Genomic DNA, 17,891 nt, shown 5'->3' on the forward strand with positions numbered 1-17,891 from the left:
AGACTTTAAACCAGAAGCGCCGGCATTACTGCATTTGATCGAAATACAGCGACTCAGCATCGAAAGTGTAATCAATTTATTGAGGAATATCTTCAATTCGTCAGGGTAAATAGGATCGATAAATTACGTCGCATAACGTTTCGCAATTATTTCCGCGATATTTTCTTTATTAAAAATAATTTTACGTTCAACAGTGAGGTGATGGATCAAGTAGAAAGATGAGGATCAATCCTGCCGCAGATTAGAGGCCTTCAAAGACGGAGTTTCGATGCCAATTTAAAAATAGCCGTTGCAGAATACGCCGTAAATCATAGTATTTACAGCGCTAGCAAAGCGCTAATACATCGCGGAAGTCATTTCGGGGGTCTCGATGCGGCAGATTCAAAGAATTAGAGGAAAATATCGTCGAATTTGTGCGCAAATGCAGAGCAGAAGCTCTTTGTGTAACTTATGCAATGATTCGCGACGAGGCATTGAAAATTGATATAATTTTTTTTCAGTTTTAATGTTTGTTGGAAAAAGTTTATTTCTTAATTTTATTACTTTGATATTTGTAAGTCCTGTAGTTTAATTGTTTTGCTTAGCAGGCATTTGATAGCAATATTTTTATAAGATTTATAATTTATTTAACACAATTTTATTTAGATTTCCTAAATTCTTCAGGTCACTTGGATTTGTGATGACTTGATGGGTGTGTTACACTGGATCTAAGGAAGTTTCAGGGCCAAATGCAATACTGTTTATGGGCTTTAAGTTAAAGCTTATATATTGACATTGTCTGTAGTCATTTGGAAATCAAAAATATTAATAATTTGTGAAGGTTTAAAAAATACAATAGCCTTGGATACTTAAAAAAATTTCTCATTTCTTCATTACATCTGGTTAAGGAACTATAAATTACTGATACATGCAATGGATCACAACATGTTTTAGGTATAGTTATTTTGTTGTGATGGAAAATATGTGAACAGATTTGTTCTTAATCTTCACAGAAAATAATAGTTTTTATCGAATCTAGAATCTTAACTTGCTAACCACAGAAAAATTGCCTTCCTTTACATTTTAAAATTTTTCCCAAAACTGAGGTCTCAAAATTGGGGGGGGGGACTACATTCGGGGGGGGACTATATTCGGAGATATACGGTAGATATTATCCCAGGCTAATAAAGGAGGCTATCGAAATATTCAAGACACCGGAAAACATGAATAGAGAAGACGGCTACCCTCTCCACAGCTCGTGGAAGAGGGTCATACGAGAGAAAAGAAGGTGGACCAATCAGCATCCAGCATGAAAAATTGGCGCCAAAAATGAACTATATAAGTCACCAAAAATTGAATCCCGACATCGACCTGAAGACGCCGGTTGGAATACCGGAGAAACTGTCGTCATAAAGAAAAATCCACGCGGTGAAGCCCAGAAACATGGAGACATCACTTATGATACATGTATTATATTCTTTACGTAATTGTAACAGTAACTTTCTGATGTTTACATCACAGTGTACCTTATAAGATCTGTGTAGGGAAATAATTTTATTTCTAATACTCTCTAACTCTGGGGTAAACCAATTATTTTTGTGCTTACTTTTTTTGTTGACCTGATAGCTTTTCTTAGGGAAACACATCTCGAAAAACCCCATAAATTCAGTAAAAAAATTTTTTTAAATTTTCTTCCCCGTTTAGATGAACAAGAAGTTCAAACCAAGTAACACTGGATAGAAGTTCTTTGAGATACAAAACTCCTGCAGGTGTTATGGGCCTGGTGATTGTGCAGCATGTCTTTTTTTCTGATTCTTTAATGGGTGTTGCCATGACACAGGAAAATTCCAATGCTAAATGATCTGAAAAATGTGGATCAATAATTTTTGTATGGTAGTCTGCCTTACCAAAGGAGGTGATTATTTTATCCAAACATGCTGAAAGTCTGGTGGGCCCTGAGTGAGTGCATTGAAGGTTGAAGGAACTTAACATGTTCGACAGTTTCACAGACTTGCTGGAGACGATAGACATGTCCACATTCAGGTCAGCACATAGTACAATATTCACTTGATTCCCTAAGGTCATAAAATGTTCAAGGACAAGTTCAAGATTATCACACAATAACTCCAGGTTTCCAATTTGAGAACGGTTTATTGAAGCTATAACAACTTTAATGGATTTCATAAATATTGCTACCATTTCTAAATGTTTCTCACTACAAAACTTATTGACATAAATAACTGAAAAGGGAATTTTACCTTTCAGATAAATGGAGACACCCCCATTCTTGTAGGTATCTCTGCAGTAAACACTGGCCACTTTATAACCCATTATGGGGTACAAATCCACTTCACCTCTATGGAGCCAGTGTTCGTTTAGGCAAAGAACGTCATAGTGATTTTCTAATAAAAAAACGATCAAGTAAAAACACTTTGGTACGCAGACATTGCACATTGTGGCTGAAGATTTTCAACCGGTGGGATTTACATACATTTAGACTGGAGGTAAACTGAACTTGCATTGGGTAGGTTTTTGAAACAGTTTCATTATTTTCATAAAAAACATAATCACTTACGTCATTTACATCTGGTTTAAGTTCATTGACCAGTACTTCAAGTTCTATTAGTTTATTTCGCAAACATTGCACGTTAAGGTGTGGAACGATCAGATCTGATTGAACTATCCTTGAGGGAGGTTTACACGATCTTTCCGAAAAAAAAAACTCTTGATCGACACATGGTTAGGCCAAAAATCTGGACTCAGAAAAGATTTACCAACGTCAGCACTCACAGATACCCGGAAAGAGGCTTATTCGCCATTCTTTACATCAAGTTTCTCTATTTCTAAATCACGATCGGGTATGGATATCCTGTCCGTGATAAACTTCTTTAATGAAATTACCGTGAAGTCAGGGCTGAATCTCCAGACATGCCAATGTGTTTTCCGGGGAACCCCTGCAATGGCACAGTTCGCGTTCGTTCCGACGATCGTGCGGAATTTTCTCCTGCGTTTCGATGATTTTTGAAAGATGAAGCCGTCAGCATCATCTTGCAGGGAGTAATTCACTACGTTATCGGGGACTTTCACTCGATGAACAACCTCCTTGGTGCTCTTATCAGGCCGAGCAGCAATATTAGCTATGGATGGGTCGAATAGCAGATTTCTCGAATTCGAATATCGAATTCGAATATCAAATCATTGCTTGAATATTCGAATACCTCGAATACTAAACGATGAATGCAGGAATGTTTGACTAAGTCGCCTATGCAGCAGGAAACCCAAGATTATGGCGAGTAATTGTGATTTCCTTTAAAGGATTCAAACAGGAATTTAGCTGATTGATGGAATATTTTAATTTTATGTAAACAATAGGGTAGTTTCCTTCATTAAAGAAAACGAAAGGCATTGATTGTGATTCGGTACCCACCATTAGTGTATTAATAATATACAAATTATTTGGTTTTAGAAATACCGGTTTATATGAATGGCAATGGTCAATTTTATCCTCATTTGAAAAAGGCCAGATTGGCGCCCATGCGATGCCACTCCACGTGACGTCACAGTGACCTAGTTTCTATATGAGTAGATAAGAGTTTTACACCGTCTGAGATTAGCAATGCATGCATGAGGCACAGAGCTCAGGGAAACATGGTCTTAATAATCACCTATTAACACTGCCTAAGGTCGGAAAGTTTCCTTCGTTTGATGAGGTATTAATAATCCTTATTTAAGCCAACCGCTACCAGCTAGCATGGTACTCAGCTACCTGCTAGCATCCTGCGTCGTATCAGCACTCAGAACCTCGCCCCAAGATCACCTCACTCGCGGCAACGGGAAGCAGAACAACGTCACGCGGAGTTTTTCCCGGCATTCACACTTACCTATTGCGTTTTCGCGCGCTTGAAATTTTTCACTTTTCATTTATTCGCCAAAAATAGATATCGTCTAAAAAAATCTATAAGCGTTAAATACGTACTCCAGGAGTAATAATCTTTCGATTTAGGCAATAAAAAAATAATAGGAAACCACCCTATTTGAGCATTGCGCCAAAATGCTAAGCCTCCGTCGCATTTGTTTGTCTTTCCGGCATTTATTTTCCTGCGTAAAATGCTTAAATAAACTCAGAAATATGTCGTGTTTGGTCTTATTCTTTTTTAAATTATGCGCACATTACTAATATTTCAATCCAATAAAAGTGTAATACCAATTGCCGAAAGTCATTGTTAGACAACTTTTGGGCTAGTAGATGACTCACGCAGCAGTTGACCTCCAGAAATGGGGAACTTCGAAGCAGGTAAGCAAAAAAAGGCCAGTGGGTGAGTAGAGGGGGGAGGGCGTGAGACACGTTTTTATTGTTCTCGTGTAATTTGATATTTTTTTCGAAGCTAAGGTCTTCGTAATACAATCTCTGCACGAGCTGGGACCTTTTGTTTGATTTCGGAGAAGAGGAAATCGTCGGAGGGGGTGGGGCGAACGCTGAATGGAGGGGGATTGCATATCGTAGGAAATGCGCCAATGTCACTATCCCACGGCCCTGAGTTTCTCCCTATGGTAGTTTCATCTCCTGGGGAAGATTCAAAAGTGCCTGTCGTTATTAGCCACAAAGTGCACATGGTTAACACCTCATCTCATTTTTATCAAAAGATGGATGCGGGAAAATGGTCAGTGGGGGAGAAAGAGTGAAGGGTGAAACAAGATTCTATTATTTTCCGGTAACTTGATATTTTTTCGAAGCTAAGGTCTTCGTAATACGATCCCTGCACGAGCTGGGACCTTTTGTTTGATTTCGAAGACGAGGAAATCGTCAGATTGGGTGGGGTGAAAGCTGAATGGAGGGGGATAGCGGATCGTGGGAAATGCGCCAGTGTTGCTATCCCACGGCATTGAGGTTCTCCTGATGGGGGACACCTGGGAATTTCGGATTTTTTTCACCCGATCAATTTCAGTTCCCCACGTCGAACTCTTTTCACTGCTCTACCGCTCTAACCCTCGAATTTGATGTAGTTCGTCAGCTTGCCTAAAACGGCGCTGCATGCACTAAACGACTAGAGTTCTCTTAATTTTTCCGAGTCAACTACCAACGACGTGCGAGCGACAGTGTATGACGCGAAATTCTAAGTATTCGAGGTATTCGAGACGGTATCTTTGGCATAACTATTCGAGATCTCGAATATCGAATACTTTCTAGTATTTGAGGTATTCGAGTATTCGCGGATACTATTCACACATCTCTAATATTAGCAAAAGACACTTTTTTCGATGATTTCAACGTTGTCATTCTATTTTTATCACTTAATTCACCGGGAGTGGAATTATAATCCACCCGAATCATTGGGAAAGGAGGCTTGGAAGCACCAGAAACAGTAGGGACACTTTCACGTACGTTGCATGTTCCTGAGGTACCATCGCCACGAACTTGGGCTGGCGTTGCAGCAATAACACGAGCATCACTAACACTATCACGAGCATCACTGATACACATGGTGCTCAGATCCTGCTTTAATGAATTTATCTCACTATTTTGGGATTCGATCAGTTTTGTACAATTAAGTAACTTAGATTGCAAGTCAAGAATTAAGCCATAAATGTCTTCTTGTCGCAATTGAATTTTTTCAATCGAGACACATGGCGGAGTGGGCAGCGCTACACATTTTTTACATCGGTAAAGAAGATTTGCGTTGTTAAGAACTGAATCAACAATTGTTTTTGTAATTCCAATGCAAGTAGCATGAAATACAGCGTTACAACCGAAGTCACACTTAATGTATACTTGACAGTCGGATATTATTTCGGAGCAGGAAAAACAGTCCTGTCTACCTACAGTAGAACCCCGTATTTGCGTTATCGGAATTTACATTTTCCCGCAAATTGCAAGTTTTTTTCTGGGTCCCGTCATATTTCCTATCTCTCCAATGTAAATAGAACCCTGTATTTACGCCGTATTTTTTTCGTTTTCCCGCCATGTGCATCACGACGTGCCGGCTAAAAAAAATTATTTGCATACTAAAACAATTAATCATGCGTATCAGCCCTTAACCACTGTCTTTTGGCTTTCTTTCGTGCATTTGTATTTAAAAATCCAGAGAGAGAGAGACGTAATAAGAACTATTATCGAGAAGAATTTGAATGTGGCGGGACAGAACGCCACTAACGTCGGAAAGTTGAACTACGTCATCTCGTTTTCTGTCAGCGGCGAAAAGATTCACGATATGAAAGTAGGTGTTTTGAGCAATCGAGCTATGTAATAATGCAAGAACTCCTGAGGGAATGTTGACAATAATTATGTAGTCGATAATTTGATACAAGAGTTTGAAAGGAAACCAGACGTGATGAAACGTGATAAATGCCGGAACTATAAAACTTGACCGACAACTGGGATCATTTGCGCAGACTTCATTCAACAGTTGCGTAGTAATTATGGGTCAATTAAATACTTAAAAAACTTATTTAAACTTGAATTATCCCATTTAAATAGCAGTGTATCGCAAACTATTGTAACTTTCAAAAATTATGAAGTCGCACGACAGTTTGTACTACCGCACTTGATCGCCGAGAAGTACTTCAGATACTCGTGTGTTGCCAAGTTTATACCCTCAATTAGTACGGGAAATAGAATTTATCCGGCTTGAAAATGGAAATTCGAGGTGAAAAACGGACATTTTTAACGGACGAGAGAATGAAAATTTTAGAGCTAATTGATTCCCACACTGGAACCCGCATCGATTCAAACGCTGGCGAAACAACTCGAATGTTGGGACTGGCAATCCGATCGGATTCCCAGTCTCAACATTCAATACCGCGGTGAAAAATCGCGATGCCATTGTAAAATATGCAAACCAGTGCGGACGCTTATCAAAAAAGAGAATATATGTGAAGAATTACAGGTAAGAAGAAATAGAACGAATTGTAAAAGACTAGTTTTTAGGTGCAAGATCATCAAATGTCCCTGCAAATGGTGTCATCTAAAGGCCTGTTTACATAGTACATTAACCCGTTCAAGTTAATGTCTAAATTATGAACACGAAAATGCACCGTATATTCACCCAACTTTTGTGTATGCATGAACAGAAAATAGAACCTGTTCAAATTTGGTTCACGCATTCATAGTCGGACTTAGGGGCAGGGGACGTTCCCCCCCCCTCCCCTCCCCCAGATGCTTAAAAAATAGACAAAATTTGAATACGTTATCGTAGGAGGATCTATGCCCCCCCAAACACTTAAAAAATATGCAAGATTTTTAATACAGTCCGGTTATTATTGCGTTCGTTTTGTATAACGTGATATCATTGTGCCCCCCCTCCAGAACAAAATCCTGGATACGGCATTGCTTGTTCCCCCCGGAAAGAAATCCTGGATCCGCCCCTGATGGTCATCATTACGTTCACTTTGTTTTGTTTATTACTCAAGGAGGCTCAATCATTTAATTGAATAAGAATAACTTTGATATAAAAATAAAGAGAATTTTGTAAAGTCATTGTTATATCTTGTTTTTAATCTCAATTAAGACAAAATCTTTTGCCTGTCAGGCCCTCTGTGCCCCTCCCAGAAAAAAATCCTTGAACTGCCCCTGCCTTTATTCGTACACGTCCCGTTCCGGTCCACAAAAATCATTCATGCAAGCAGACATTAACTCGTACGTGTTAATGTATTAAGTAAATAGGCCCAAAGGCCCTTGAGAAAAAGTATTTCCGCACAAGATTGGAAATCGAAGATTCCATGGCATCTATAATGGTTGGTTGGATAGATTAAAAAATAGGTGCAGTCTTGTGTATAAGACGGTGAGTGGTGAAAGCAAAGATGTTAACATAGAGACAGCAACTCTGGAAAGAATCTGAATATATTAGAGTTCTGGAAGGTTACAGCCCAAAAGATGTTTTCAATGCAGATCTGCAATGCAATGATCCTTTTTTGTCGACAAAAAAGGATTATTTTTTAAATTTTTGCTGCCATCAAAAACACTGTGCTTCAGAGGGAAACAATGTTATGGAATAATGCTTAGTGAACAATTAAAAACTTAACATTTCCAAAGCCAGTATATGAATAAAAGTGAAAATTCCATTTCCCACTATTTGCATTTTCCCGCAATTTACACTTTTTTTCTTGGGTCCCTAGAAAAGTGTAAATAAGGGGTTTTACTGTATATGGATGCCATCTTGAACACCAATACTGATATAGCGATTTCACCAGTAAAAAATTGTTCTTGCCAGAGGAGATCTTTGACTTCATCACTTCTGTCATCATCTGTGCTCCCTCCTTCACTCTCAGTTGTATTTGTCGACAGATTTTTGCACTACTTCAGAAAATATGCACTCGAGGATTTTCTGGTTGCTTGAAAAATATGGGCCATAAAAATGCTTCGGACAATTGTGGACGTAACGTCACTTGCATTTTGATGTTTTACTCTCGGTGTTTCCTAGGCTTTTTTTTTTCTTCTTGCGATAAAAATCGATGCTAAGATGCTCTGTCCCCAAATGCTGAAAGATCAAAAATTCTGACCAACTGCTGAAAGATACCCGTAAATAAATGTTGCGCTCCAGCCGTGGGCGCGCGAAATTTCGGGGTCCAATTGGTTCCAATTTACAAAGTACATTATATGTGTACTGCCAGCTATGGGTACGAGAAATTCACCTCTATTTTATTCTAATTATTGATAACATCTATAAAATATGTTAGCATTTAAAGAACAAAATTAATGATATTTACAATAAAAACTGGATTTCATTTGTTTTGCGTTCGCCTTCAGAAACTACTTGAATGGTCATTTATTCTAACGCAATGAATTTAAGAAAAATAAAGTGCTTAAATATCCACTTTGTACAGCTATAGATCCTTCCTAACAAAAATTTTTTATTTATTTATATGCTTAATAAATCGCTACGAATTGTTTTAAACAACTTTTTGAATCATTTCCACCCGCATTACTATACTGATTTTTCTAATTTAAAACGTGCAGTCTCACAGACCGCTAACCGAATTCATTAGCAAATTTACAGAAATTAATAGAAGGAACGTTAAATTTTAAGAGTGGGATGTCCTTGTCATGCAAAAATATGAAGCTAACGAGAATTATAGATATTTTGAAAGATTAATTTTGAAAATATTCACATTTTTAGAAACGCAGCGGTCTCTCAGACCGCACGTCACCGGTTAAGGGTTAAATACATGGATTCATTTGTATGTGTGTTGGTCACATTAGTAATGTTTCGCATTCACACGATTTGTGTTCTTTTGTTTTTGTTGTTATGTTGACTCGATCACTCGATGTTTGTATTGTTTGTATTGTATTGTGGTGGAATAAAAGGACAATTTTAACAACAATTGCATGAATCACTAAAAGGTGTCTAAAAATGAATTTCGGCAATTGGTATTTTACTTTTATCAGATTGAAATATTAGTGATGTGCACGTAATTCAAAAAAGAATGATACTAAACACAATGTATTTTTAAAGTTATTTAAGCAGTTTAAGCAAGGAAATGGTTGGAAAAAAGGATGGTGATTTCTGGCGAATCTCAGTATCCTCGCAACTGAGCTTCTCAGCGGTTGATGCAGCATTTTTTCAGAAACAGGACCTCTGGTTACAATTTACAACTTGTGCTACAAGTCTCACTTGTCAGAGTAGCTAACAAAGCAATATCTTCTTAGGATATTTTGTTTCTCCCTACTACAGGGTTCCCACTCTACCTGAATAATGAAATTCACGGCTTTTTCCAGGTTTTCACGGTTATTTTTTACTTTTTCACGGTTTTATCAGGTTTTCACGGTCACAATTTCGCTAAATTCACGGACCGTTAATAAGCCAACAGTAAGAAAATCACTGGCCGTATATCAACAGAAAATTAACGTACGCGGCAAACGCTGTGAATGTTAACGCCGCAATGAAAAGTGATATCTGTTATGACGTGATCTATCGCTTGCAAAATTCAGGGCCGGCTAAAGGACCAGCCCAACCGTGCTCCTGCCTGGACGCCAAATACCCTTCGGACCTCCTTCCGTCCGGACACCCGAGGTCCTTTTTTAATTCCTCGCCGAGAGATTGTTTTTGCGCACGTTGTTATTACTGTACAGTAACCGAATTTCCCCACCCCAATCATTCTTATTTAACGGAAAATATTTTATTTAAATTGTTTATAGAATATAATAAATTGATTCTCTCTTATTTAACGGGAAATATTTTATGAAAATTGTCTATAGAACAAAATAAATCGAAAAATAATTTCATACACCGTATTAGCACACATCTAAGACGAACACGATTCTAAGACTACCCTTATTTTTTGGAACTCCACTAGGGGAAATTTTTTTTTCCTAATAGCGACACGATTATAAAATGAATGGGAAAAACGATCAATGCTTTATTTTTTGCTAGGTTGCCTATGTCCCAGGAAACGCAGGATTTTGGCGAGTAATTAAGATATTCATTAAAGGTTTCAAACAATATTTTTAGATAATAACAGGAATAGTAGTACTTTATCAAGACACATAGGTCATATTGTTGATTCGACCCATATCCCTTTCAAAATTCTGAAGGAAAACGCCACCTCACTAAAAAAAATGTTTGCTCTCCACTCGGCATTTACACTGCTATTATGGATTTCAGTCTGATGTAAAAATTCTTCTCCATCAAACACCATTTCCAGTACACGTTTTCACGTAAGCAATGTGCATGTTGTGCCTAAAACAACCGCATTCGCCGGCACAGTGACTGGTTGTGAGATGGATGATGAACGCCAAAAATAGTCTATTACTTGAATTGTTCCTGTCTATTGAATATATTTTTAATATAATTGAGGTAGTGTGTAAAGCGTGAACAATGTTGCCTTAATCGTCAGTGGCACGCTCATCTGGATCTTCGCCTTCATATCTCTACTTGTTTTCTCCAACTCTACCCCCACCCCTACCGTCATGTGCTAGCGGACAACCCAAGGCGCTCTGCAATATTCACGCGCATCTAGCCCGGATTCTTTTCTTCGTGTTCAATTATTTTCAGTCCATCTCTTTAAGTTCTCAATAGTTTCTTCGGAGGGGCCGAGGTCCGAAGACGAGTAAAATTAAACTAGTGAAAATGAAACCTGACTTTATTAAACCCACATGGAAAACACTCGGTGGTTCGAAGTCCAGCCACCCTGGAAAGTAGGGAACCACTCGTACGAGGTGAAGTTCGGAACTGATGCTATCGCGTACGGGGGTACGCAGAGCATACTGCAGAGGGCGAAGCGTGACCGTATGACTGCGCCATCTAATTTTTTACCCTTAAGATACTCATTCTTTTCTATCGTAGCGCCAGATGAGCAGATGTATTCGGATTGTTAGTAGAGAGAAACAAAAATCCTGAGAAGATATTCCTTCGTCAGTAACTCTGACAAGTGAGACTTATAGTATAGCTCGTAGATTTATAACTGATAACAACCTGATATCATGTTTCCGGGACAAAATGCCGAATTAACTGCCGAGAAGCTCAGCTACGACGATATCGCGTTTCGCCAAAATGCACCATCGTATTTTTCCATCTATTTCCTTGCTTAAAATACGTCACGTTTGGCCTCTTTTAATTACGTGCAAATAACTAACATTTCAATCTAATAAAAGCATAATAGCTATTGCTGAATATCATTGTTAGATACCTTTTGGGCTAATACGTGACTCATGCAGCAGTTGACCTCCAGGAACTAGGAACTTTGAAGGAGTTAGGCTGAAAAAGGTCAGTGGGCGAGAAGAGGGGCGAGTGCGAAACACGTTTCTATTGTTCTCGTGTAACTCGATATTTTTTTCGAAGCTAAGGTCTTCGTAATACAATCCCTGTGCGAGCTGGGGCCTTATTTTATTTTGAAGAACCGGAAAGCTTCAGAAGGGGAGAGGCGAATGCTGAATGGAAGGGGATAACGAATCTTGGGAAATGCGCTAATGTTACTTCCCCACGGCACTGAGCTTCTCCCAATGGTAGTTCCATCTCTTGGGGAAGATTCCAACTATGGGCTATTCGTTATTAGTCATAAATGACACATTGTATTTATTTCGTCTCCTTTTCGTCTAACGATGGATGCGGGAAAATTATGCGTCGGAACTGCGATCTTCAAACGATCAATGCGAGAAACGATACTTCGGGGAACGATAGATGCGGGAAAAAATTACATTGTCTATAAGGAACTTTATTTGGGACCAGAAACGGCGAACGATCAATGCGGGAACGATAGATCGAGGTTCCACCGTATAACTTTTCTTTTGAAAGCGGCAGTGTAAGGACTTCTCTTCTCTGCTATCGTAATACTCTGAAACCAAAACTGAATCGATCACTCTAATCAGAGGCAAATCATGTTCCCTTCATACTGTTGCTCTGGGAAAAATGGAACGACTTTGTAGCAGTTTATATCGCGACGGCTTTGAAGCTTTAACGTAACAATCCTAGGCGGATATAGGGAGGGGCACGGGGGCACATACCCCCCAGACACTTAAAAAATATGCAAGATTTTGAATACGGTCACATTATCATTGCGCTCGTTTTGTATCATGAGGTATCCTTGTGCCCCCCCCCCCCCCCCCCAGAACAAAATCCTGGATACGGCTTTGCTTGTGCTCCCCACTCCCCAGAAAGAAATCCTGGATCCGCCTCTGGTTAAAATTTAGGTAAATTGTAATCAATCACACAAACATTTTGTAAGTTGATCAAGCTCTAACTTGAATGGAGCCGAATTCAGGGTAAAGCAGGCGATCTCGCGGACACGGCAGAAGTGCACCCGGCGATTGATTGGCACGCACGCTTGACCTGCTGCCTAAAATGGCAATAGTTTTTCACTTAAACACAAAATTAAATAAGCTGAATTACTGTTCAGGTATTTTTGACGTTGATTTTTCGTTGTATAGCTATATATATTAGGTTGCAACCACAGGTATCCATAATTTTTTCCGACGAAAATTATGCAACCCGATTGACGTCGAGAATTTTGCATTCGATTGTAAGACGAACCCTCTTTTCTGCAGGAGTTAGGAGGAAAAAAAACTTGTCTTAGATAGGTGCAAATAGGTACATTATAATTCACTTGGTTTGAAATACATATTTAAAGACATAATAAATACCTGCTGAAACATGTTATTTTCACTTTCACTTTATCACTCGTCAAATATTTCCACAAAAACTTTCCGGTTGCGACGTAAAACTGGCAAGGCCCAGGTCGACGCATGCGAAGATCGTGTAATGCTGTGTTGCCATAAGCGGAAATCTTCTCGTTTTCAGGCCGCAACGCGCGAGAATTAGTAACGTCGCGCCGAAAGCTCGCTGTCGCCCGGTTCAAACGCAAGGAGCGTAGTGTCCACAGCGCATAGCAGGTTGTCCAGGTTAGCGGTCTTCCAATCACAGGTTTGAGGGTGTTGAATAAACGTTCAAATTTTTCGAAACAAATGCCATCTAGATTTAGTTTCGAAAGTGGTCGCTGCACCCAGTGGGAAGCCTAATTGGGTGGAAGGGGACTAAGCAGTGACCGAGGGAGGGGAAACCAAGCCAGTCGAGGAAAGTTAACAGGCTGATGAGAAGTGGTGTCATATTTCAGGAGGGGGGAGAGAAAAGGCCTGCGCTGGGAAAAGATGTTTTTTTTTCTTCAGGCAACATTCGTTCCCACGCTTTTCTGACCCATGCGACGATGCTCGCCACAATGAATAGAAGTGCGCTCGCCACGAACGAAGTTGAAAATTTCTGGGAAGGTATTATTATCAAGATTGAGAGATTTTTAAGGTTTTAGGACGAAATTCACGGCTTTTTCCAGGTTTTTTCACACTAGACGAAATTCACGGCTAATTCACGGTTTTAAGGTTTTCACGGTTGAGTGGGAACCCTGCTACTAGCAATATGAATTCATCTGCTAATCTAGAGCTACACTACTTATTGTTACAAATGAGTGGATAAGTTTCCTATTCTATAGGACAAAAAATTTCATTGCACAGTCATATGTTCATGCTTCACCCTCTGCAGTATGCTCTGCTTATGCCGTATATGATGGCATTAGTGCCAAACTTCACCTCGTACGAGAGGTTCCATACTTTCCAAGGTGGGTTGACTTAAAACCAGCAAGTGTTTTCCGTGTCGATTCAAAGTCCGGTTTCATTTTTCTTAGTTTTACTGTTACATATTCGCTTTCGGACCATGGCCCTTCCGAAGAAACAAGTGAGAACTTTCAACGATGGAATGAAAATAATTGAAGATGAAGAACAGAATCCGGGCTAGTAGCGCGTGAGTATTGCAACGCCTTGGGTTTTCCATTGGCACATGACGGTAGGGGTGGGGGTAGAGTGAAATACCTGGTGAAAACAAGAAGTGGGATGAAGCCAAGGATCAGGTGGGTGTGCTGCTGATGATTAATGCAACATTGTTCACGCTTTACACATAGCCTCAATTATATTAAAAATTTAATGGTTTGAAAGGAATATTTCAAAAAATGAACTATTTTTGGCCTTCCAGATCCATCTCACAACCAATCACTGCGTCGGCGAAAGTGGTTGTCTTAGGAATAACATGCACATTGCTCTCGTAAATACATGTACTTGAAATGGCATTTGATGGATGAACTTTGAAAAATGAGACAGAAATCCATAATAGCAGTGAAAATGCCGAATGGAGTGCAAACATTTTTCAGCAAGGTGGTGTGTTCCTTTAGGATATTTGAAAAGGATATAAGTCAAATCAACAATATGACCTAAGTGTTTCGATAAAGTACTAATACTCCTGTAATCAGCTAAAATCTTGTTAGAATCCCTTGATGAATATCATAATTACTCGCTAAATTCCCGGGTTTCCTGGGACATAGGCAACCTATCAAAACATTCTCGCATTCATGGTTTTCCCGCATTCATCGTTTTTTCATCCTTCCCCCTTAAAAACGATAGATTGAGGTTACACTGTATTTGTACCAGTGTTTATCCCTAATAGGGGTGTTCCCCACAAAACAACTGATGTTATCATTGGCTTCCTGATATTTTATTTCATTTGATGCTATCATGTCTTGTCCACAACATCCTCATGGCGACAGTTGGACGTCCTACACAAGAAATGTGCAGCAAGCATTTGCTGGGATTAAGTTCTAGTTCCCTCTCATGACTCCATGCATAAGTGCTGCTCAGGTCCAGAGAGAGGATTTCGACCTTGTAGTGCTCAATAATTTTGCAATAAATGATAGCATGATCAGAAAATAAACTTATTTCACTACTAATTTAAAAGCACAGGTCATTCATATACAGTGCAACCTCGATATAACGACACCCCACGGTGCACTAATAAACACTCGCTATAGCGAATTGTCGCTTTACCGGAGGTGGAGCAAATAATAGCCAATATACCTGTTGCGGACAGATATACAGAAACAGGAGTGGTGCGGCGACAGATAAACATCTATCCGATAAACGTAAGCATAAATCCAGACGAAAGGCGATGTTTTTTGCATCACTAAATTTCCTTACTCGAACAACGACTAACTATTCAAACCATTTATAAGCGCCGCACTGAATAAAAATCATGGAAAGCATTGTTTCGTCAATCATTATGCTAATGCACAACCGACGAAGTCATTTTTCTATGCACTTAATTAGTTCATTTACGTGATCATTCTATTATTTTGGTATTTTCCACTGAAAATTCAAAAATTAACTGACAAAACAGTATCACGGTTATTTAATGCCTCAAAGGTTTCCATTGGTGTATGTTTATTGTTTCTGTACGTTAACCGGCAGTGAAGTGAAATAACGCATTACATTTGTTTCTACCGGTGGAAGGTTGTATAACGTTCCCGCCTTGGAAGACTTTTTCTATCAGATAATGTAATATCTTCATCATCTACGGTAAAAAGTTTGCTAAGCTTGAAAAATGATGTGATTAAAATTACCGTTGTTGAAAAAAAGTTTCTTTTTGAGTGTTACGCTCGTGACGTATTTGAAATGATACACCGAGTTTACCACGGCACTGCAAACGAGAGTTAGTTGTTCTGTGAGTTCTTCCAGCGGCCACCAGGGGATGCTCGGCTACCCACGTAACAAAAGAGAGCGCCAGTACGACTCCGACCAATGACCCGAATAGTTCACCCTTGTAAATCCGCAACGGAGAATAAATACGTCCATCCGGACAATTCACGCTGAGTTACATTGCTTCTTACATCCTACATCATCGCTAAGGCGCACTGCCTACCTTTAAGGCCGTTTTACACGGTACACGGCATTGCGCACTCTGACGTACGTGTGAAGGCGCAATCAAAATAGCGTCGTGTAAAGCGGTGAATTGCTAGAACACATGCGAGAATGCGTGGATGCGAGACGGCAAAATAGCCCCTGTTCTAATTTCGTTCATGCATTCGCGCAATTCCACGCCATTTTAGAAATTAATGCAGCTCTAACCTGCGCAATTCCGTGTACCGTGTAAAACGGCCTTTAGAGGCATCACTGCAAGAAATACCTCATACTGCAAGGGTTTTGTCGGGGAGTTGTATGTAAAAAAAAGTTCCGTTTCGTCTATGTTATATGACGCGGGGAATACTTCTAAAGATACTTATGATCGGAGTCCTCTCTTCCACGACTTCAGGTTTACACCGCAGGCATCACCAGGGGAGTTGTGAGGGGAGATAACGCTTTGGTGCTTCGCATTAGTATAATCAACCTTCCGCACTCTTAAAATTCTCGATTCGCAATCTATCCCTAAAATACTCCGCTTCAGGCTTGGGCGTAGCCCCTTTCTCAGAAGTTCCCGCAGATTTGAATGGGCAAAACCACCCGAACAAAGCTCCTTATAACTCTTCATCGTCTGCATTCCTTGGGCGCTTTTGTTTTTTCTAATTTTGCAGAGCGAATAGGAAGATAAATTAATTTCGACACTCATATTACTCCTTTATTTTTATTTCCTCGCTTAGACGTGTTTGGTGTTTTTTGGCCATGGTGACTGCCATCAAATGCTTTCTATTCACGCAACTCAGGGACGTGCGGGTATGCTGCCGACTGCTTTCTGCCGCCCGAGGAACAAAAGAAGATTAAGCATTCGCGAATGCTAATGCCACAATATTTTCACCAAAATTAACTACTTATTTATCGAACGACAGTTTACCACATAACTTTGAGACTGAGCACTCCATTAACTTCATTTCTAACAGATCGCTAGCAATTACAGAGGTTAAGGAGTCTTGATGAAAGTCTTCCGGCGGTGAAACCCTCGCTATGGCGAGAGCCAACACCAAAAGGGTCTCGTAAAAACGAATTTTTTAACACGCTTATTGTAGGGTCAATTGACGGTGCATCGGCTATCTCTCGTTATAGCGGGAGTGTCGCTATAGCCCGTACTCGCTTTAACGAGGTTCCACTGTATTCAATGAACAACAGGGATACATATAACTTACATATAACATATAACAAAGAAATTGAACATTGAATTCAGATTCAACTCACCATTGCAGTCCACTGAAACAAACTTCTTTGCCTCCAACAGATCCAGCTCTGCTGCCGTGACTTTGCAGAGATCCAAAGAGAAGAGCTCTGTCCCACTGGACAGCAAGTCACTTTCCAGAACGCACGTGGACACTTCTGGAGTCTTAAGCCTTTCTTCAGAGATGACACGAAAAATGCTGTTCATCTTGAACCCAGAGACGTCAGCCCAGAACTCTTTGTCCTTCTGCAACGCAAGAGGGAGGGCAGATACTTAATAGAGGGCTTGTTCACCAATCCACTCTTTCCATACACATATAATGTACACCCATGTCTCGTATAGCGCAATTTCGATTAGCGCAATTTCGATATAGCGCAAATTCGTTCCTCGGGGAAACATTGCAACGCAGTGTAGCCTAATCAAAAATCTTAAACGCTCTCGTGATAAAACGTGAACTTGCGCTAAGTACACACGAAATTTCTATCAATTTACGCATATTAATATTATTTCTTGCCTCAAATCTTCTTT

At 39.7% G+C, this 17,891-nt stretch overlaps 1 protein-coding gene across 7 annotated transcripts in view; it reads right to left on the reverse strand.

The window, feature by feature from the left end:
• The window catches only part of LOC124166097 (probable protein arginine N-methyltransferase 6.2), a 192,062-nt gene that overhangs the window by 127,340 nt on the left and 46,831 nt on the right, over window positions 1-17,891 (reverse strand). For all 7 annotated transcript variants that reach the window (XR_006866397.1, XM_046543731.1, XM_046543729.1 and 4 more), the window contains exon 5: window positions 17,387-17,609. Coding sequence is in view for 6 of the 7 variants with exons in the window: in XM_046543731.1 (XP_046399687.1) it covers window positions 17,387-17,609 (223 nt within the window). In the remaining variant the exon portion in view is untranslated. The remainder of the gene's footprint in view (window positions 1-17,386; window positions 17,610-17,891) is intronic.

Source organism: Ischnura elegans, chromosome 9 (assembly GCF_921293095.1).
Source record: "Ischnura elegans chromosome 9, ioIscEleg1.1, whole genome shotgun sequence".
Lineage (NCBI taxonomy): Eukaryota > Metazoa > Arthropoda > Insecta > Odonata > Coenagrionidae > Ischnura > Ischnura elegans.